The sequence below is a fragment of the Anarhichas minor genome, unplaced genomic scaffold (assembly GCF_050575085.1).
Source record: "Anarhichas minor isolate MPS153535 unplaced genomic scaffold, ASM5057508v1 ptg000009l, whole genome shotgun sequence".
NCBI classification, from domain to species: domain Eukaryota; kingdom Metazoa; phylum Chordata; class Actinopteri; order Perciformes; family Anarhichadidae; genus Anarhichas; species Anarhichas minor.
In genome coordinates, this window is record NW_027466455.1 from 2,874,470 (window position 1) to 2,898,170 (window position 23,701).

Genomic DNA, 23,701 nt, shown 5'->3' on the forward strand with positions numbered 1-23,701 from the left:
CTGGGTTTGGTCACAGTAGTAGAAACACCTGTGCTATATAATTAAGACCTTTTAAATAGACTTACAATTACCTCTGCACACCATTACTTCCAGATCTGTACTCTGGAGGAGTCGGAGTGTGAAATGAAAGAAACCTACTCCTACCCACTGTCTTCATTACTGTTCATTTAATAAATATGGGACATTCCAGACAAACAACCTTTATTATTATAATCTTTTTCACCAGGCCATTAATATGATTGGACTCCATATAATTGTCTTGTCTTGGTTGTGTTGTTTGGATTGGATTATATACAGAGCTCCTGTTACTACTACCATCTGTCCATGTAGTATAATTAAAAAGTTTAAAGACTGATTGAGGAGTTGCCTGTTGAGGCACAGTAAATGCATGCAGAGGAGGATTTTCTAAACATCTTAGCGCCTCAAACTGAAAGAGACTGGGCACAAGCTTTTGGATTTGGACAGCGTGTTGTTGGATACATTGCATGTATGGATCTCCTTTTTCTTTTCTTTTTTGAGATTTTGTCATCCGTCCTCTAAGTTCAGCTGTTAAGTCTTTGTTCAAGATCAGGACATGTGTCCCGGTCACCCCGGGTGGCACATCTCCCTCACCCGGACAGCAGCAAGCACAGCATCCCTTGTCTCCCCTGGGACGTTCCCACCTGGCAGAGGTGCTTTGTGTGAGAGGGAGTAGATGAGTAATAGTCTGGACCCTTTTCTCTCCATCAGTACACAACGCCGGCACTGTTTTTTTCCTGTTTTGGCCATTTTTCTTGCTTCTTGTCTCCAGCACTGAGATCCTGTCCCAGCTGAGCTCTCTATCGGCCATGATTTATCAGATACACGATCTCCCCCCATTTCTCTCTTACTAGCTCTTTCTGTCTGCCTCTCTCTCTCTCTCTCTCTCTCTCTCTCTCACACACACACACACTTCCTTCCCTCTTGCAATCAAATGTCTACATTACTCTCCGCACTGCTGCCGTCTTTCTCCTCATTATTTTTGCATCCCTGTGTTTCTCCCACTCTTACGGCCACGTTTTCTCGGTGTCCCCATCTGTCACTTTCTCTCTCTCTCTCTCTCTGTCTTTCTGTCTTGCCCACACAACATATCCGACCTTCTCTTTGACAAAAAAAGTAGCTGAGTACAATGTGTGCAAAGAGACAATAAAAGTGCAGAGGAGCCAAAAGTCAATAGGAGGAGAGACGAGGATAAAGAAATGAGAAAAGGGAAACGTGGATGCGTGGAACAAAACACTGTGTTTGTACAGAATGACCTTTATAACATGTAGTAAATATGTCAATTGATTGTTGGGAGCTCCGGTTTAGTGTGACATTTGGATACATGCACACTCACCTACAAGTGTGCCATTGCTTTACGTTCTCCAGAGGATGTGCTCACTGGCAGCGTATTTAAAAAAAAAGTGGTTTGTGTGTGTTTGTGTGTGCAACGACAAACCCAACATGCATGTGTGCCTCCCATCATCCTTGTGTGCGTGCTCTCCGTCTTCAATTCTCTCTACTCATTCCCCTCCCACTCTCTCTCTCTCTCTCTCTCTCGCTCTCTCCCGCTCTCTCCCTCGCTGCTCCAACCAGACACAAACACTCTCCCTCTCTCTGTGTCTCTGCTCTGCCCTATGTATCATAGTCACCGTCTGTGCATTCAAAGAATCCGAGTAGGTCCACCTTTTCTCTTTCGGCTCCGCTTCTGCCCCTGACTCGTGCTTTTTTTTTTTGCCCTGGCCAGCACAGAGCCATGCGCGCGTGCCTTTGGGGGGGTTGGCCGACTTAATCGGAGGGAAAGGAGAAGGGAGAACTGTGCGGGCAGGCAGGATGCGCTCGTTGCTGCAGCTTCTGATTCAATTAGCATGAATTTCACAGCAGAGGCAGCAGCGGCAGTAGCGGCAGCAGCATCGTCAGACTCGCTCGGCAAGCCAGCAGCAGCACCCCGTGTCGGAGCCCCATCGAGAGGACCAGCGGCCGCTTCTCATCTGCCTCCCGCCCCGGAAAGCAGCGTTTGAAGGGGCAGAGAGAGCGGGATCGCATTCTCAAAAAGGGTGAAGAGCAATCACAAGTAGGACGGAGCTCGGTTACAAGTCTCAAGGATTGGAGGATTGTTGAACTGGACATCAACCACTCTGATGCTGGTTCAGAGCTTTGGTTATGGTTTAATCCTGTTAAAGGTGTCTTCTCTGTGCAAATCAATGACCTACATTGATTTGTTTTGTCAGAAAAGAGGAGAGGGAATTCAGCACCACCGCACTTGGAAATAGCCGACTGTTTTGTCCTCCCTCTCGCCATCCGTTTCTTCTCCCTGGGTCCTGTATTCTATTTATTCATCCATCTCTTGTTTTGCTGCTCTCGGCTGCACGGGTCCGGAGCTGCTTCAGGGATTTGAAGCACTGAAACAGGATTTGGCTGCTCTTTCATCTCAGCACCCTTGCTTCTGCCCCTCTGTCTTCGCCTCTCCCTTTTGCAGCCTGCTTTTATGCCTATCTATTTTTTCTATACTACCGCTCTCCGTTTAAGTTGTCTCCAAAAAAACTCCAAAGGGATGTCGGCAGTCTTTTTCTTGGCGATGGAGGATTGGCTTATGGGAGGAGAAACCCTCTGAAGATCTCCCCAAGGCGAAGGAAACCCTGTCGAACAATTAACTCAAAAGAGCTGTACACAAGATCTTTTTCAAGGAGCTAAGATGGAGTCTTGTGTTTCCTAAATTGGTGCTGCTAAGCTGTGATTATTTGTTCTAGGGTGCCAAGGAAGTTGCTTGTAAGACAAAAGAGGTTAAGTTTTAAACAAAAGCTTTAAATCTATTAGTAGAGGAGTGGGAGTTGTTTTTGTTCTCAAGGATCTAGTCCGAAGCTTTTGGATATCAACATTAGACTGTTGGAAGATTTTTGGGGTCTTTCTTTTCAGGAAGGATTTTGTAATTTTTTTTTTTTTTCTCTTCCAATAATTTTGGGGATTTTCACACAAGGATCTCTTTTTTCTTTCTTGGCATTTTTTTTATTTTTTTTTGTTATCTGTGTTTTCTTTCCCTCCCCGGGCTAGAAAGCAGGGGATCATGGGCCCTGGATTCATTTGAGATGTTCACTTCCTGTTTGTGTCGTCTGAGGGGGAGGGGCCTTCTGTTCCTCTCAGGCCCCGCCCCCATGAAGCAGGAGGTGGAAGTGGAGGTGGACGGAGGGTTGCTACTGGTGCCTAGGCCAGCGGTGGCGTCACCAGTTGTGTGGGCCAGTCCGGCCTTCCTGTTCAGACTGGTGCTGTCTCTGGCGCTGCTGGTGTTCCCCTGCCCAGCCGTGGCAGCCCGTGTTTCCTCCTCCCTCAGTACCACCCACCACGTCCACCACTTCCACAACAAGCATGGTACTGTGCCCATTGCCATCAACCGGATGCCCTTTCTTACACGTGGGGGCCATGGTAAGATCATCCGTTTCTCTTTTCAGACCGCTTCTTGAACTGATGATTTGAACCGCTTGATTGAACTAATGTTGAGCAAATGATTTATCAGTTAGGCTGAGGTAAAGCGAAAATACATGTGCGAGTTTGAGTTAGTGGAATGACTTAAGGGGTCAATGGGAGTTAATTTTCTTTAAGGGGTTGATTTGTGGTGGCAATGAGCTCTAAGTTGAGTACATAAGCCTAGGCAATTGGTTCATCCATCTATTGATCTCTGTCATCTCTCAAAAGACTGAGAGGAGCCAGGCCTGGGCGACCAACTTCACTGCCTCAGCTCCCTATAGGCCTCAGTCTTGATTCATGCCCCTGGATTGGCGGATGATGTTTCCAGAAGCTGTTCCCTGTTGGGCTTTTTTTTCGTCGCCACATCCCCAGCCAGCTGGGTCCTGCTACTTGCCTTTCAAGCTCAGCAGCCATCTTGGATCTAGTGATGTAGTGAACTGTGGCCAATTTACATTCATGTAATACCCACCCGTAGTAATTGTTGACCCATGGTGGCAGCCACTAAAAGAGAATGGCCTTACCTGGATGTTGAGATGGTAAATCTCACATGCTTTGTGTCGTGGTACATTGTGTTCTCAGGAAAAATCCATGGATAATTGCCTGTGCACTACTTAATTTGCCCTACTTTCTACAGTATATGTCTTTGGCTCAGTGCTCTGTGGTGCATCAGTTGCTGCGCTGTTCTTAGCCTAAGCTGTCAGGGACAAGGCAGAGTCTCACTCTGATGATTCCTTTGATGTTCCCCAACCCGAGCTTTTTCAACTGCATTTTTTCCTCTCCCCCTTTTTCTCTGTATTTTTTTCCCCTTGCTTCTTTTCAACAACCTGCACATACGTTACTTTCACAGGAGACATTAATATAATTTTGTCAATATCATTTATTGATTCCTCAGCATGTTCATGCTTATGTTGTTCCATTTGCATCCACTTGGTGCTTCTACAACAAGCACTACTTCTCTCCGCCCGACCGGCTGTCTGTCCGTGTGTCCCTCTCTACCTCTGTCTCCTCTCTGTATCAATCAATCTGTTGTCAGATGGGCAGATGAGCCTCATGTAGCCCGATTGGCTTTGGTAAGCCTCTATAGACATCGTCAGCGCACAACCTCGTCCCCGGCGCTCAGTGCTGCATTGGATTTATGGCCGTCCATATTCTCCTCCCAGCCCACAGCTGCATGCGCACAAGTCCTCGCAGTCGAACTGTGACTGAGCACACAAATGAGGGTTAACCTGTGTCACAGAGGAGATCTGAAGGGCTGTTCTGTGTCTTATCGATGGAAAATCAATGGCCTTACCTTTTTGTGTTCACTGGGCGTGTCAAGTTTAATCAAACCCTTGAATTGATTTGGTCTTTTGATTCTGAGGTCCAATTTTAGCTGTTGATTTTTGTTTGATTTGGTTGTTCATCTTCACAGACAATTGAATTGAGATTCTTATATTCGTATCATATTGGACTTGATCAATAGATCACCGAATTGTGAAATAAATAGCATGTTATTATACTGACTTTGTCAATTATTATTGGCATATGTTCTTTTAGCTCCAGTTCAAACATAACCCATAGCTTTCAGAAAAACAAAAAACATGAATGATTAAGTGGAAGCATGAATTCCACTGCTTTACTCTATGAGATGCCATCTGAGAATGAATATGAAATGTTTATTTGTGTTGTGAAACACTTTAGTGGCAACACATGCACCACTGCATAAAACTTCCTATTGATTTGTTTTCTTTTTTTACTTAGAGATGAGTTGGCTGTCAGTTTGGGTTTCGATGCAGCTGAAAGTTTTTAAATGAGTTAAATGTGTCCATACTGTTGACCTTAGGGAAGCAGGCTCTGTGGTGGGCTTTGCAGTCTAAATTATGTCCGAAAAACCTTCAATAACTCATATCAGATCAGCTGCTGAGCTTGATCAATGTTGACACACAGCATTCATCGATCCCATCTCTGTTTCTGGTAATTAAAACACAACATGAATCATTTCCACATTCTAGCTCAACACTGAGTAACCACACAAAGACACTTTTTATCTTCTAAAATTTCAGCTCAAACCAGTGTCCTCTTCTCATTGCTATTTCTTTTTTTTATTATTTTCCTGCCTTCCCTTCCTCCTAGCTTGGATAATTGGATTGCACCTCTCACATCTTGAGTTGCTAAGCTATTTAAATTGACATAATTAACATAAAAATGTTCCCTGGCTCTCTCTGCGGATTTATGGCTGTCAGAAGATATTGGCCTGCGAAGAGAAATGGTATGCTGGCCCTGTGAGAAGGAAAGGCTACATTCCCATAACAAACTTCCAGCTCAAGCTCAGGCTGGGACAACACCCCACGCTCCACAGACCTGCCCGTCAGTCTTGTTTTTGGTCACGTACTGCAAGTTTGACAATCATGCATAAAGAAGTACATGCTGAGTGGGGGAAAAAAAGCAGCTTAGTAAAAGCAAGATGGAGAAGTTATGTGGTTGCTTGGTTGGTTGGCTGTATTCGCTGTTCTTTTTGTCCCTCCCCTATGGCAGTATGCTCTCGCAGTTACTAATGTACGCCTACACAGAAAACACTGCTGTTTCTCATTCGGTTCATGTTTTATTTTAGTAGCACACTTCCAGCATTTTCATTATCTACTATAAGACAGCACACGAGCACATTGGAACGGGGAGTCAGTTTCAGTCTGCATCATAAATACTTCCATTACAGCCTGGCATATCAAGTCCTTGTCTGAAATACCAGCTCTCCAAAGTATTGTCAACCAAGTGGCACAGCTTATTACCAGCACTAATACCCCACTCAGTGATAAGAGCCTACTTGCTTCAGAGCCCTTTTGGTAGACAGTTTCTCAACTGGGTGTCATTTTTACAAAACTGTTATAGAGCCTTTGCCACCACAGACGCATATACACACACACTACCACCGCTTTGGTCAAGCCTAACGTCAGCTCAGAAAGCCTGCACAGAGAAGCCTCGGCCTGCCCGCGCACAGTATGCTAAGCAAGCTGTACTGTTTTTCACTGTGCTTTCACTGTGGCCTGCCACCCAACCCCGGGTTTTAAGTCTGGTAGAAAGGCCTTTACACACCAAGGGTGTGACCAATAAAGACACGAAAATGCTAAATACTGGGCTGTTAATATTTTGCATCAAACCTATACCAGCAGCAATTACGATTACCTTTTTTAAACTAAAGGTTTCCGGGTTCCTATTGACCTAGCGCAGCGTCTGGTAGTCTGTCTGAGGCGAACTGTTGGCTAGTTTATTGAGTTTCCTATATGCGAAATGCTCCAAGTGAATTTTTGTTCCCTCTGGTAAACAGTTATGCAATGTCAAGGGCTTTTATTGTGAAACGTATGAACAGAAAAAAATGTGTATGGTCTGCACTTCCTTTGACAAGGTTGAAAGTAGCAATAATGTTTGCCATCTCGTTTGGGACCACTTAGCTCAGTGTTGTTGTACAATATAAGTGTACGTATTGAATATGTCCATTAAGCACAACACACTTGGTTGATGCTTTTATTTGCCGTGCAAAAGCTCTGAAAAATGTACCTTGCTCCGGAAAAAAATGTACTTTTTCACAGAGTAATATTCACATTCTGCGAAAAATTACACGACATAAACAAATAACAGTTTACATATATATTTAGATAAACGTGCAAATTAATCGCACACAAAAAAAAAATCACCCGGTGTGCAAAGGGCCTTACAGATTCAAGGCTCAGGCCTTATCTGCTGCTCTCATCCCACAGTGTCATTATTATGCTACATCAGTCTGGATATCTGCAGGGCCGCACTCACTTGCTGGCACACACCCACGCACGTATGAATACACACATGCAGCACAGCTGATGTGATTGCAGACGTGTTTTTTTGTATTTTCTATATTACGCAACATATGATAATTAAATGGGGCTAACTTGTTTTTAGGTGGAACCACCTTGGATGAGTGTCGCTCTGCGCACACATCCCCCTCCATGTCTCTTAAATGGATCGGTAACCAACCGGGGCCACAACCTGGAACCCACCATTTGCCACTGATTAAAGACCTCCATGGTTAACCATCAACCGTAGTGATGGATGAAGAGATGCCCGATTTAAAGGGCCCTTTCTGTCAGTCTAAGAAAGCGACAAATCGCAGCCTTCTATATGTAAAGCAGTTCATTACTGTCTATTGAGATGCAGCAAAGTCTTTGCCATATTGCTCTGATTACAGTTAATTGGAGAGTCATGACCGCTGAACTGTGGCATTTCACTGGGCTGTCTGCCCAGTGATAGGTGACCCCCTGCACACAAACATGGGCAATGATAAGGTTTCGTGTTGCAAGGTATGACTCTCTTTTATGAGTCTGTACCTCATTATGCTGTATAGGTGTGTTGCATTTATAGTACCTCTGTTCCTGAAAGGATCTTTACAGTACACGCATGAAAACTGCCCACCAAATTGAAACCAAAAAGCTTTGCCCAAGGCTTGTTTGATCATCATTCTTTCGCACCAGTGGTATGACCACAGTTCTGTTGGTGTGTCTCGCTTCATTCATTGCTCATCTATCAACACATGTGTGCTTGCAAAAAAACTCACTTATGCACACTTTTCACGACCCTGGATTGGGGACAAAGAAAAAAAAATGTAGTCATGTGAGGTAATCCTTACCTGAACACCCCACTGCATAGGGCTAAAGGGATTAAAAAGCTAATTTTGATTCAGGCTGTCTTTGATGTTTTAGATGGAGAGCTTCCAAGAGATTGTACTGCTGGGTGGATCACTTTGTCCTTGGCAGTGGATAGAATATATCCACCAGCGGCTACCAGGAGTGGGCCTGGTGTGTATGCATACGTGTGTGCGTTTGCATGTGCCTTTTGCAAGTTTGCGTGAATATTCTAGAAATGCTCCCAAGGTTGATACATCTCCCACGGTGTGTAAGGGCTACATTTCAAGAATGATCATGTCTTGCCCTGTCCATCATAATTGGTCCCCTAAGAAACCGAGGACAGACTCAACCCCAGGTGTGTCTGTGGAAACGGGCATGAAATGGAAGGTTGACCTTGATCACCTCAGACTATCAAATTATTTCAGATTCTGACAAGACCGTAATTACAACTGCTCACACATCACCTTGGCATTCCCTTAGCTTTACTTGTGGTTTGTGTTTATAGCTTTTGTGCATCACACAAATGATTTCTTATTTTTATGTTCAAACCTGACTATCAAAGGAATTCACATCCATTGTTATCTCACCAGCAGAGCTATGTTTACAGCAAGGTCGCTATTGTAAAAAAGATATTGCTTTTGCTGTCATTTTTTTTTTTTTGTCTATTTCAAAATATGAATTGCATCAACAAAATGAACAGGAAACTTGAGGGCTACCCTAAATAAATGTATTTCATAAAAGTGCAATTTATTATTGCAATGAAATACAATTTTCAACTACAATGGTGCACTCAGTGGAGGGCAGGTCTCCAGCAGGTGTGTCTGCAATGAACACTGCAGTACTGTGTGATTGAATGAATAACACCCCAGTAGCCAGTCAATAGCAGTATAGAACGGGCATTAAAGGCATTTTGAGAAAGTGAGAATCACTGCAACCACAAGAGGTCCTTAAGCATGCAACCATAACTGAAACTACTGTGCAGTTTGCTAGCGCTGAATGCAAGATTATTCGTGGACAGACACAGAGGTGCACACTATCTCACGGATGCACTTACAATCGCATGATCCTCATGGTGGAGATAATGATGGCGAAAGTGTTTGTTTAAATTATATTATACTGTGAAATATCTTGCAACCACAGGGTCTTTAGATGTCTTGGACTGTGTGGTGGTGTTGATTGTGGTGGATGCACTGACCCCTCCTCTTTTGCTGGTCTTTGGTTATCATGGCAACCCACCTCACATTATCCTTGAAGTAATTGGAAAGATATTGCATATTCACACACTTTTGACCTCCCTGTGTAAATTCAATTCCTCTTTGTCATGGATTCCTTTACCTTTTTAATTTGAGCATATAATTACCATAGAGATTAATTCCAGTGTCGGAGAGCAAAGATGACAATGGAGAAAAAATAGAGCGGTTCAGAAGCAACACTTAGTCACTTCACCTTCTTCTTTTCTAGACCATATTTGCTTTTTTTTGTATTCCTACCTCTGCTTGTTATGCATTGTCTCTTCCTTTGGAGCCATGATTTCTGCGTGCCCTGGTCCACTTCCTGCGGGAGAACAGTCGATCTTTGTAGTCCTCTGTGCGATGTTGTTTGCTTTGCTTGACTGCACATGCATACTGATGAGGTCAGCTGCTGTCTACACCCATCCATCCGCCCTTTCCTGAACAAGCAGGGCCACTAGCCCTCTGATTCCCGAGGTCCGACCACCATCTTTCCTGAAAACCGCCCAGTGTGTTGCCCTCTCTTCTCAAGTCTTGTCCTTTTCTTTCACCAATGGCCTATATCACTGGTTACTGTGCTAATAGCAAGCTGCTATGTTTGATAATCACCACTTTATCTCTTGGCTGCAGGGGGAGGTCAGGTGCAGTGTGTGTGTGTGTGTGTGTGTTTCTGTGTAGGGATGTTGAGGGGAAGAGCTGTTGAGCGCTTTCCTTTGAGAGTCAAGTCACAACCCTTCTCTTTCAGAGAAGCCATTAGTATTCATTATTCTCCCTCCACACCAACTCAAAGGCGCACAACCACATGCACGGACACGCACATCGTGATGAGAAACCGAAAAGACGCCTCAGGTGTTCTGGCCAGTTAAGATAAGCTTGCTGGTTTGACATTTTCTGTCCTGTCCTGTCCCCACACCCCCACCCTCCCAATCCCTTTTTACACCTGAGCATTTGTGCTTCTGTGAAAGGGGATCCGAAAAAGCTGCCAAGACCGAAAATGGAACGAGTTTGTCATCAGCTTTAGTTGGTTGAGGGATTTTAGAATATTGGGCCCACCATGGCAGGAGTAGGTTACACAGGTTTTCTTCTTCTATTAGACAATGTCTTTGTCTCCTGCTTGGTACTTGGCTTCAGGTCAGTGCATTTTTGAGTTTATGAAGTGCGATGCAGGGGAGTGGGCGTATCAAGCAGCTCTCAGCCCCAGTTTGAATCCACATCCCTGTTGTCTGACACCACAAACGCACTTCAGCAGTACCCTCAAACTTTATTAGTATGTGCCTGCTGGCATACGAGTGTCTCTTTGGTCGCTGCCTTGCTTTCCTGCATGAGTATTTGTACTCCACTGACACCTCTAAGGCCAAGGGCTGAAGTGGGCCCTGTGGACTTGTCATCCTATTGTTTTGGCTTTAGTTTGTTTGCTACACATTGGCAGCCTCAGTTTGTTACTGAAATGCACGGCCAACGCACCAACAGGCAGCCATGCTCGTGCTCTCGGTTGCTCTTTTACAGAGCAGATGCAGCTTTCACCAGATTGGTGTTTTAATGGGTTAGATAGGATACAACAAAGTAAGACAATAAGACAAACTAACTGATTGAGGCAGTGGTAGACCAGCAGCTCCCATGTTCTGCGGGGTTTTGTCAAACGTGTCTTGTGGCATTGAAGAGAGCATATAGATAATGGCTTCAGTTCCCTGACGGAAAGGAAAGCGGTAAAAATATTCAAAATATAGCATACACAAACTGGTATTGATTTAGGTGTCCAAAATACGTTTTGCAGTACATTGCTTTTCTCCTGTGCTGCTACTCCTGTCTGTTTCTCCAAACTGGGGGCATGCTGACCGTGGTCTACTGTGGGTAATACTCTAATAAAACTTAAAGGGATAGTTTGGATCTTTTAAAGGGGGGTTGTATGAGGTACTTTTATAGTGTGTGATGGAGCACAGTAAAGCACTCTTGTAAGGACAGAATAAAGCTGAGGATCCTTTGACATATACCAGTATACGAATCACCTCTGCTCGTGAGCACGTTTTCCCTGCTCGCCAGTAAAATTGATTTGCCCTGTCTTGCTCTCACGTGTTTCGGCACCGACACAAAATAAGGTGTCATACACGACCGCAGCGACTAGAGAAACACTTTTCCCCCAACACGAGATCATTCATAGTTTTTCTATTAAAAGGAAGGACTGAGTGAGGAGAGGAAAGATTGCACATTTGCCTCGCCGAGGTGCTGAGGATCCTCTTCTGCCTCAGGTTTGATGAATGCCCCTCCAAAGCAGGAGAAGCCACGCACCAGTACATATATTTCATGGCCATGAATGGAAATGGCATACTAGTTGGTATTACTTGCAAGAATAGTGGTGTTGACATAAAATATTTTTTCTCATGAATTATATTATATTATATTCGTCCTTACAAGCTAAATATCAGCCTTCACTAACAGCATCAGGTGTGGTTTAATCACAGTTTCTCTTGGGTTTTCACAATAGACTCTTTCTTCCTTGAGATTTAGCTGTCCTAGAATTTGTTAAGTTGTCATTTAGCTCAGGGGAGGTGACATGCTTACTCTGCAGTGTTGCTGGGACGTTCTCTCATTCCTGCTGCACATGAAAGCACCACAGGCACATCAGTGGGAGTGCATCACGGTGTGGGCAACGTCTTGGCTTTGTAGTTGTCAGAGACGAGGGGATCTTCAGAGGGTGCAGTGATGTAAGCGCGTTTTAATTATTTAGCCGTCAGATATTAAAGCGGTGCGACTAGGGTGCCTGCGCCAAGGATTTTCGTCTCCACTGGGAGTGCTCGCCATTAATAAACAAAGTGGCTTGTATTATGCATGGCTGATGCTTTGAAAAGCCACCTCTGCCACTATACCCAACCCAAAGGACTTTTAGGAGGCAGAGAAAAATGCTTTCATCAGCGTTGCAACTATGTGAATGCAACCCCACATCCCACAGCTAGCATTCCTTACAAACAGCATCAGTATTCAACAAAATGAAGCTGTCCAGGAACTAATAGGCTTGAAATATTACCAACAATAAAATATGCTCTAAGTAGAGTGCAGACATCCTCCAGGTATGTCTGCAACAACCACTTCTGTGTTCTTCAATCTGCAATTGGCTAACCCCCCGTCTAGACACAAATGGGCTGTAAGGCATCATAAAACACTTAATTAAAACCCTAAAACAAGCTGCAATGTATGCAGGCAATGGGCTCAAAGTCATTGTAAAAGACATTACATAAAATCTTGCCAAAAACAAAATTAAACTCACTAAGCTGTCTGCCAGCATAGTAGCAGCCGAGTCGCGGCAACGTACTCAGCAGTGTGTATGCTAGTAGTTCTGTTAGCTGTTAGCCAAACATAACATCCAACACAATAAAACCGCAGTCGTGGCCGAGAGGTACTCAGCAGTGGGTGTACTGGTAGTTTAGTTAGCTGTTAGCCAAACACACTGTGGGAGCAGAGGATTAAGGCTCAGCGATGCAGTCACACGTGTTTTTTTGGGAAAGTGTTCGTCAACACAACAACAAGAGGTCCTTAAACAGAATGCGTGAATATTGGTGGACATGCACTGATGTGCTCACTCACACACACACACAAACACACACAAACACATGATGCTCCTGGCGGAGATGAATATTATATCATGCTGGAAATCTTTGCAGAAATTCTCGTACATGACCTCTTGTGAGCCCAGGCAGTGCTGTGGGACATGGAGCTCGTAAACTGAGCTTGTTTACTAGACAGAGCTCAGCATGTAATTCAGAAAATCTCTTGCAATGTACACAAATGCTTTTGCTTCAATATTTACAAACCATTATACTGTTGATTTTATAAAATGCACAATGATGTGCATTTTAATGAACCATGATGTCTCAATGCAAATAATTAGAGATTAGTTTGGAATTGCCTGCCACAACAGCTTGATTGGGGACAATCACATGTCTGAGAGGACAACTATGTAAGTCTGAATTGTCTTTCTTGCTTCTAGGTTGTAGAAAGTCCTCTTTCCAAACAGATGATATTTTGTATGAAGGGTTTGTTTTGTACACGCTGTACTATGATTCAACCAGACTGACAGCTGAAAGGGCAGAAAGAGACAAAGATCCCTCTGAGCCACAATTGAATGAGAATAGAAGAATTCATCAGTCATTGGTAAAAGAAACTGGAAGCTAAGCATAACAATATGTGCAGATTTAAATAGAAACAGATTCCTGTTTCAGTGTCAAGTGCATGCTATTGCAGCCTAATAGGAAGTTGGAATTAACGCAGTGTATTAGCTATTCCTAAAACCTCCAAACAGGTTTGTCTAGCGTTAGAAGGATTTGAATATCAGCTGAGCATTCTATGGACTATCTAGCTAACTAACTATCTAATCACTGAGTAGACTGAAGAGGCTTCCCAAAAATGTTACGGGCCCAATTGCACTTTTGTGGTTGAATAATGATCGAGGGTCACTTGGGATTTTCTGGTCTGGAAAATAAATTCAATTGATGTCTGAATCATTCTGTTTTTAAGTCTCTGCGCTGGCACCAGTCGTGGCCGGAGGCATTATGTTTTTGGGTTGTCCGTCCATAAGGTCCATTCTCGGGAAGGCTCTGTCTAAAGAGCACCTTCGGGGAATTTAGTCCGGGGAATCAAAGATGAACAAGTTCAATGTGACCTCACAAAACAATGTTTTTGGTGATTTCTCAAGAATATAAATGCTAAATATGGCAATTTCACACAAATGTCTATTAGGATATAATGAAAAAGTGAAGACTTGGATTAAAGTAAAAATAAATAAATGTGTATATAGCAGGTGATTCCACTTTTAATTGTATTGTATATGATTATGGATTTGTTTTTTACATAGACTATGTGGATTTTAATACTGGATATAACTTCTTTCATCTGAGAAAAGGGAGAAGGCACATTAAATTATCTACAATAAACCTGGCGTACCAAAATGGAGGAGATGACTTAGAAATGAAGGATTACCAGGGAATCGAGTCCAGCACGTGCAGACAAGTATTATGGCTGAATACTTTCCCTTAATTGCTGATGCATGATATTCCAAGTATCCCATGGCGGTTTTTTTAAGTAAATATCTTAAGAAAGGCTTCATCCGCTTGATATAATTCAGTGTCGTTACCTTTGTGATCAGTGCCACATTATCAATATTCGGTCTTGTTTCTCCCCACCTATGGTGAACACTTTATGGTCCATTAAACATTTAGCTTAAGAGCTAGCTTTGCTCACCTGTTTTCCCGCTTGGCTCCATCCTGCATTTCATTGTATATTAAAAAAACCTCTCCTTGGTTGTATTGCCTTCAAATATTCAAATCGAATTCCTTGACTGAGAGCACTCACAGCAAGCTAGATGTCAACAGGAGTTTCCTTGTCAGCTTTTGTTTATTCCATCTGGTTGATGGAGGAAGCAACCCACAGGACGGGCAGTATATTGGCTACGCTTGTTTTATACCCATGATTTATTTTTACTGCAGTCCTTTGGGACCACTGATTTCTTGGCTTAATTATTCCTTGTAGCTGCACTGTGTTGTTATGGAGTTTCAAGTGCACCTAGGCAAAATGTGATATATTGCTTCGGCAGAGGTGTTCATTTTCACTGTTTGAAATATGTCAGGATGTGAAATTGAAGGTTTACTGAGGGAGCTCGACAGGCAGCAACCTCCTGCTGCGTCTCCGCACACGCCGCATCACATAAATACACGTGTAGAAGCAGGCACACGCCCACACACGTTCCACCGGCGGAAAGTAACTTTGCAGAGTTCCAGTGAACTTCAAAGATCTCTGCATCTTCATCCGACACATCTGTGTCAGGGCTCTGATGGCTGACAGACAGCAGCATCCATCACCATCATCACCTCCCCTCCTGCCTCTACCGCTGATGTGCCCACAAGTCATCCCTGCATGCAGCCTGCGTGTCGAAAGGAGGACTGGAGGGAACATGGGGTGTCTGGCGGAAATGAGGAAGAATGGTGGAAAGGGTGGAGATTAAGAGAGTAGGGAAAAGAAGGAGAGCTTGCACAGGAGGCAAAGGAGGGTTGGACAGTGAGAGAGAGAAAACTACAGAGAGTGATAGTCTCGGTACGGTGTGTTTGAAGCCCTAACTCATCTTCTTGCACACAGAGCCTTACACTTAAATCTCCTCCCCGGGGCCTTTGGAGGGCTGTAGAGATGAACCAAGGTACTACTGGATCAGAACCAGAGACATGCGAACCCCTGCTACTTCCGACTCTGCTCCACTTTACTGCCATCTTATCCCAGCCCATCAGTCATTTCACTGCGGAAATGGGTTATTCAGAAGCACGCCCAGGTGACGATCCCATTTGGGCCATTCCGAAAGCCGCCTCAGCTTCACGGTTCTGTGCCACGAGGCCATAAATCTCTGCCTTTCAGACCAATCGCTCTTCTGCCCACTGCGTGATTGAATTGTGCATCAATTGTTTTTCCTTTTCATCATCTTATTACACATGTTATGGAAAAAGGCCCTGGAAATACAAAAACATTGAGGATCTAGCCCTTTGGTTGATGCCTTCTGGTGTTGCATTAGTATTAGCATATAGGTGTGACTTTTCATATTCAGACTGCTATAGAAGATCCCTGTGGTTTTACCTTGGGTGTGGACCAGGTGCTGCCTGTTCCCTACTGGGATGGAGGAACAGCGTAGGCCAACATCTACTGAGGGCGAGTCAAGTGAAAGGGATAACTCAAAGTGGCTGTAAACTAGATTGATTGCAGTGGAGAACAGTGCAGGCAGAGCATTCCTAATGGTAGCGGGGCATTGAAGACCTACCCAGCATCATCCTGTAATTACAGAGAGAGTGGAGTCTATAATCTGGCTGCGACAGTAGCTGTAATGTGGGGGCCTTTATCTGCCAAGGGGGGAACCAAGCGGCTTATCGCATGGCCTGTATGTAAGGCTAATCGCTCAGTCGCCCATCCTCTACATGCTTCACCATATCCTCCTCTTCTTCTTCCACATGCCAGCTAATGTTTCCTCATTGGGCAGATTATTGACAGGGCATGTGGGCGAGCTGCGAGCGAGCTGCGAGGCGCACTCTGGCAGAATATCTGGAACTGGATTGTTTTCCCCCAGAATCCTCCATTTCAAACTGCACAGCTGAGTGTAGAATATCTCCCTGAAAGATATTACGGGGAGAAACATGACATTTCATCTGCTTATTTGTTGATGCTGGAGGACTAAACGGCAGCCTTAGCCACATCAATTGAAACTGGCATTGAGCACTGCTCCTAAATAGTGAGAATTCACACTTAATTTGTCTCTCCAAAGTAGTTCAGGCTCCTATTTTCAATTAAACTTGTGTATCCTCAAACCTTAAAGCTCTTATTCGCAGAGCGACCTTAATGCATATTCATCAGTCAGGATAATGGCCGTCCAGCACACAAGCAGAGTTGCCCTTTTCAGCTCGGATAGAAGGCTAGGTTTACCCACAAACTGGGTTCGATTACAACTAACTGTCAACATGAAATGAAATCCCACCGAGACAAAGCATTACTCTGCTGTAAGTGGGCCTTGCATCAGTTAGGCTGTATTTTTAGTCGTGCCGGCGTCTGTAATGACTCCATTACAGGCCTGCTTGCTCTACAGTTACCAAAACAAACACCTTGTTTAAGTCAAACTAATTGCAACGAGATTCATTTGTATCAAGGACGCAGCAAAAGCCATTTGTGGAATTAAACCGATCTACGTTTAGATGCAAAGTAACCAGGAGACATTTCTAGCTCAAGGTAGATGGATGGTTTATCTTGGAGATAATTAAGGCTACATCTTGGCACTGCAAAACAAACGACCTCCACCTGGACTCCATTGCTCAGATGCCTTTGAACGTGCTTGACCTTCTGCCGTCCACTTGTCTCCATGTCTGCGTCTGTCTGCATTTGAGTCATTTCCTGCACTGGAGCCTTGATCCGTTTTCCAATGATTTAGTGTTGTTTTCCTTTTTCTTTCCCTTTCATCATCACTCTTATTCTTGATTAACATCCCTTGCTGTGCTGTGGTATTTTAATTTCCATTTTCTTTCCTTTCCATTATTGAGGGCCGGGTAAAGGGAGTGTGTTTGCAGTGAGTGGCCGGAGTGATGTATGGCCATCTCGTGTGCTGGGCTTTATGCAGAGGTGGAGTTCCCAGCACTGCACTTGACTTGAATCATTTCCCCTGCTGAGAGAGTCTGTGAGTCCCTATCTGTCAGTCATCCGTCTTGCTTTGTCAGTTCCCTCCCACCAGTCATAGCCCCCATCTCCCTCTCTGGACGTGCTCTGTGGTCTCTCACACAGTGCAGAGAAACAGAAAGCTCTCCTGGTATTGATTGTATTTCACTCACAGGTAGAGGCTATTGTCCATAAGCCGTGCTTTGGAGATCAAAAGGTCAGAGCTATTGAAGAGTAATAAACAAGATGGATGCTGGGCTCCGGTAGAGGCCTTTTAAGTGGTAGATAATGGATGCAGTATGTTGTACTGTTGTCAACAGGAACATTCAAAACTTTTTGCTTGTTCTGCTACTCGATGAAAATTAAATTTTTTCCTACACACACACACACACACACACACACACACACACACACACTCAACGCACACACACACACACACACACACACACACACACACGCACAGGACTTTCTTTCCAGAGGAGAATTTACTGCTGATTAAATCCCAACATTTTCTGATTTAGCTGCTTCAAAATGATAGCTTTTTAATAACTAATATATTGTGAAGAATTTATCAGAAAATCTGTTCATCACCAGATTAGGTGATCTTTGTTAGCGGCTTTTTTTCAATAATAAGAAGTTGCTTATTCTGCAGGGAGCCAGAGTAGGCAATGGAAATAATAGTGGACTTTTATTGAGAATATTTATCGGAAACTAAAAGTATTTATCTACTGTTTTACTGCCGCTCTTTTGACCACGAAATACATCTGCAGTGTTTCCACAGGATTTTTGTAAGACTATGGTGCGTGGACCTCGCACCCTCAAGGGGGGTCCTGTGGCATGCCCTCTGCAGGAGAAAAGGTTGTACATTTTAAAGTTAATTGCAATAATCTGGTGCACTTTGAGAGCAACATTGAAAGGCTAGATCTAGGAAGAACTATGTGCTCTTGTTAACAAGTTCGTGCCCTTGTCCTTGTAGTGAATGTAACGAAGTACATTTAGGCTACTAAAGTACTCTACCTGAATACAATGTTGAGCTATGTATGTATGTAACTTCATACTTGTAGTCCATTTCATCTCAGAGGGAAATATTTTACTTTAAACTTCACTACATTTATTTCACAATATAAATTACTAGTTAGGCAACTTTGCAGATTCTAATTATTAAGTATATAAAGTATTTAAAATAAGCTCCACCTTTACTAGCTGCAACATTACCCATGACAAAGGCTTATCGGAAGTACATTACCGGAAATGGGCCATTCCCCATGATCATGGTTTTGGTAAATTAAGTATATTTTGATACTATCACTTTTACTGAAGAAACATTTTGAATGCAGGACTTCTACTTGTAACAGAGTCCATCTAATATGACTCATTCTATGCTGTTGCTCTAACACAAACAAAAAATACCACTTGCTAATCATGCCCATTACCACAAATAGCGACATAAATGCAATTTAATGAGAGTGATTTCCTGTTAAAACATTAAACGGAGAGAGAAACTGTGTTTATCCCATTTAAAAATGACATACCTTTTTGAAGTCCTTGTCTCGCTAATCCTCGACCAATGAAATTAATTACATGGTGTACATTTAACGTGCAAAACGTTTGTTTTATGGTATCAAAGCTCAGGAGCAATTACAACACCATCGAGGCATGCTGGGTAATAAAATGAGAGCCCTGATATCCTGTTTGCATGTCGTGCAGTAAACACAGGGGTTGATGTTGGTTAGCTCATGTCATAATGAAAGTGCTAGTCAATTTGTGTGGGTGGCAAAAGTAATATGTGTTATGGGTACACTGTTGTGGTGTGTGTGTCACACAATGCCAGATAGATAGATGGAAGGACAGGAACAGAGCGAGGGGGAGAGGACTGATGTATGCAGGCACAGTGGGCGAGCAGGTGAGAGATGGAGAGCGCCATTTTCCCCCCCTCTCTCTTTTCTCTCAGTGCCGAGAGGTGACCTCTAGCTCAGCGATATGAAGAGAATGCCACGCAACATTACCCCTCCCTTTGCCCCAGACACAGATGAAGTGTTTTTTTTTTTTTGTGCCACGCTATAGGGAGAAAACAATTCTTTTCCTCCTTGATTAATGTCTGATTTGTGGGCAGGCAGTACACAAGAGGCAGTAAAGGAGGGATTCGTTTACGCATTTGTTCTCTCTGATCTGCCACATGTATTAATCGGACTCAGTGGAGAACCGGTGTGATTCAGGGCTTCCTCCCTCAGGATGTCACTTATGATCCTTTCTCATTGGTTAGCTGACCTCTCACCTGACGGGCTGCTATTTCACATATCAGGCCTTTTATAGAAAAAAATGGATCCCAGTGGAAAATGTTTATGCTGTTTAAGAAGTAGGACTAAGGTCAAGAACCAGCTGCCACATCATGAATACTTAATATGTGCTTTTGTCCAATCAATCACCAAGACATACATTTGAATCTATTTTTGCTTCCTTGTCTGTTGCGTTACTGGACCCTATTCTATACTGTTCTATACTCACGCACCCACTTCAGTATGAAGATCGTTCCAGGCCTCTATGAAAAGGAAAAGACTGACCGCTCACTTCATCACGGTGGAGTGGGAGATTCATAGTCCGGTGCTGTGGACACGCCCCCTCTGTGAGAGTTACACAGACAGGTGCTGAAGACACGCCCCCCCCTGTGAGAGTCACACAGACAGGTGCTGACAGAAGCAGCAGAGTGGAAGCTAGACAGGCCCAATAGCAATGTCCCAGTCACCACAGAAAGGTCTACGCTCTCTCCAGACAATGGAGATTTTCTCAACAAAATGTAAAGTTGTAGACCATTTCACAGAAATGTAAACATTATTGTGTATTTGAATGACTTAACCTGACAGGAAGTAAACATAGACCCAAGTTGTTGCCGAGCAGTTCAGTTCAGTTGAAACAGTGGACGCTAGCTCACTGGCTGTTTCTTTCTTTCAATATTGATCAAAGGAAGAGGGTATCAACATACCTCAGGTTGCTCTTAAAAACAGAATTGAGTATTCTTGAATGTTTTGTTATTTATTTAATTTTGTTTCAAATTGGACATCTTCAATATTTGTTTTTATGTAAGACTATAGCCCAAAGTTCTTTGCTTTAAGAGTTCTTGAAGTTCTTTAATTAATAAATGGAAAGCAAAGTTATTTGTCTCCTCCCCTTTTCTTTGCTGATCCAAAAAATGATCCGAACCGTGACTCAAGAACCGTGATCCGAACTGAACCGTGAGGTTTGTGATCCGTTGCACCCCAAATATTTATATCCATGTGCATCTCTCTTAAGCTTTTCTATTGGAAAATAACTTTGTATATAGTTTTTCTTATCAAAGCAATATCATCAGTAGGGACATTATAGTATCCCCTAACACTGCTGTTGACATGTTGAGACAAAAAGCTGTCACAGTAACTGTGACTGTTGAGCCATACGCAGAATCTGTCAAGATGGCACCGAGAGCATGTGACAGATCTCCACTAGTGCGCTGGTGACATGTCAGGATGGTTGATTAACCCGGCAAACATGTGTCTGTCTTCCAGATGGGTGGCTCATCCGTGAGTGCTCCTCTGCGTGGTTAATGACTTCATTAATTAAGTAAAGAGAACCGCCCCCAAGCTGAACCACTACTTATACTACTCTCTGTAATTACTTGTCAGACCTGACCATCAGATAACACTGGCTTCCTTTCTGTACCTTAAACTCCATTCAGTCAGTCTGCCGGGCAATGAAATTCTTGTTGCGGCTTATATGGAGCGGCAGTCAACCCAGTCGTCTAAATCACACATTCAAGCTCTTCAGCTTGCGACAAGGCATGGCTTGTGTTCAATGCTCGCATTGTAATGTCAGATTTGACGGGAGGTCCCTTTAGAGGGAAGCTGTCAGAAGCTTATCAAGCCTGACATGTGAAAGGCGCTGTGACATCAGGTTGTGGTTATGGACAGTGGGTGGCGAGGCCGACTTGAGCTGGCCGAACAGGAACCTGGTGTTTGTTATTTTACCAACATCTTTGTCTGTACCTGGGAGATGCTCCAAGGTCTGCAAGTAAACAGCAGCACCAAGCCATAAAAAGATGTTTTGTGTGTGTCACAGAAAAACTGCGTTAAAGTTTTTGTATTGGTTTCTATTGGGGAAGAAGCTGGGAGGTGAGGAAAAGCAAGCAGTTGCAGCGCGTAGGTTGGTGTGCATCCGTGTGCATGTTCTTCTACACAGCTGATTAGAGTCATGCAACACATTTTGCATTGTTTGAGTTTAGAAGAGCTCTGCTAACTGTCATCTCAAGACCCTTTTGATGAGTGGGAAAACTGACAAAAGCTAGGAAGTATTCGCACAGGTATGTATGCACGTGTATGTGATCGTGTGTGCGTGTCGGCAGTTTGTGTGGGCGGCAGAAGGGATCCAGGCATCTGGAAAGGTGACTTTCGCTCCAAACAATGCTGAAGTATGATTGGCAGGAGAATATCCACTCCACTCTTTCGGCATCTCGTTGCTATTTGATTATGAATTAAGCTCTACACGCTTGAGGTGAACAGATACCTTGTTACAGGTGTGGCAAGAGATAACTGATAATCTTTTCCTCATATTTACTCAAGACTCAAGGACGTCTTACACAATGGGGACGCACTAACACAAGGGATTACTTTATGAGAGAATCACGACGCTTGCAAGGCTTCTCTTTTTTCCATCATCACATGAACAAAACCTAATACGGAAAACTCCATTGCACCTATCTTAGTGCTCCATTTATAAACCCAATTTTCCCCATTGGACAGGTCAGTCTGTTTTACTGTAGATTTCTGTGAGCCGTCGGCTAAAACAGAACGGCGTGTAAATAGTTTTCAATTTAAAAACAGGTTTCCTGGGGGTTAGTACTTTAGATACACTGCTTTCTTTTAGTAATTAGTTTGATCCCATTAGAAAGCTAACTTTTTGATTAAAGGCTCACAGCTGTGATGGCATAAAGCTCGGCATGAGGGATGTGTTTGGAAACATGGAAGAGAAACAAGTCAGTTGAGGAGTAACTTTGACAGTACTGCATTTGTGGTTTTCCTCGTTTGCTTTTTTGTCAGAACTTACAGGTTTTGGCATATTTTTTTTGTCATTATCCAAAGTTTGATCATATTGTTTTTCAGTTGGTCCCTCTCAAGTTTCCCCATTCTTTAGAAATAAAATATGAAATGCTGTAGTACTCCTTTGACACTTGTTTACAATGCCTATTGTTCAGACTAAAGAAATATCTGCTTTACCTGAATAGCGCATTGTATTGTGCTGGGTAGGCAGATCAGCATACAATCAGTTGTTTTAAATCAGTTGTTGGCTCAAACCACCAGAATGTGGGTTCTTTATGCACATTTGATTTGATTAGCATTTGCACAGACTAGCTTTGTGTTTGTGTATACATATACTTTATATATACTGTATATTGCATGGGCATGCACTTATGGTTTACCTTACATCATTTTTAAAACCTCACAGGCAATTAGTATTGTCGAATAATGAAGAAATCCATAAAGTTGGTGAAGCTAAATGCAGACACAGTGAGCAGACATCTGGACACTGGCCCGTATCAGGAAGTGGTTGGTGACATTCCATCTAGTGGAAATGTGCTGTCATGGCCTTTTCCTGTTACATGACAGACGGAGCCTTTCAGCCCACCACCAGGCAACAGATGGCTGCCAGTGTGACTGAACATGAAGCCAGTGGCGCCTTGGCTTGAACACCTCTGTTAGAGTTTAAAGAAAATGGCGGAATGTAGTAGAAAATGGGAATAGTATTTCCCCCCTCAAATCACATTAGTTAGGGAGGACAAATACAATCAACAGAGGCGTTGTATTGCATCAAGCAATCAATGGTGAAGAAGGCAGGCATGTGGAAACTCTGAAGATACAAGTTCGATTTATTTTCTTCTGAAACAAGAGTTGTGTTATCAACGGTGGAATACTGTTTCTCACTTAGCTCCAAGGTTGTTTCAGGCAGCCCAGAAAACAGGCATTTATTTCACTTGCAGCACTATGTAAATGAGAGCATAAGAATCTTGGAATGCATGATTACCACGGCACCACCACCCCTGCTGGTGATCTGCATCATACGGGTTACCTCAGAGGCCCCAATTAAAAATGTCCCCTGATTCAGAAATAGGATACTGCTTCCTCTCACTGCCCTCACCTCAGTGATCCTTTCCGTCTTTGACAAGAAGTTGACAAAGAATTTTCTGTTCTG

The 23,701-nt window shown here is 43.4% G+C and overlaps 1 protein-coding gene across 37 annotated transcripts in view; it reads left to right on the forward strand.

Annotated features, from left to right (window-relative positions):
- Positions 1 to 23,701, forward strand: part of nrxn2b (neurexin 2b) — a 528,601-nt gene that overhangs the window by 326,558 nt on the left and 178,342 nt on the right. The window contains exon 1 of one of the 37 annotated variants that reach the window (XM_076087069.1): positions 1,763 to 3,417. The exons of the other annotated variants lie outside the window; for them this stretch is intronic. Coding sequence (XP_075943184.1) covers positions 3,084 to 3,417 — 334 coding nt within the window. The 5' untranslated portion in view covers positions 1,763 to 3,083. Of the gene's footprint in view, positions 1 to 1,762; positions 3,418 to 23,701 lie in introns of those variants that run through there. 37 annotated transcript variants of the gene reach the window in all.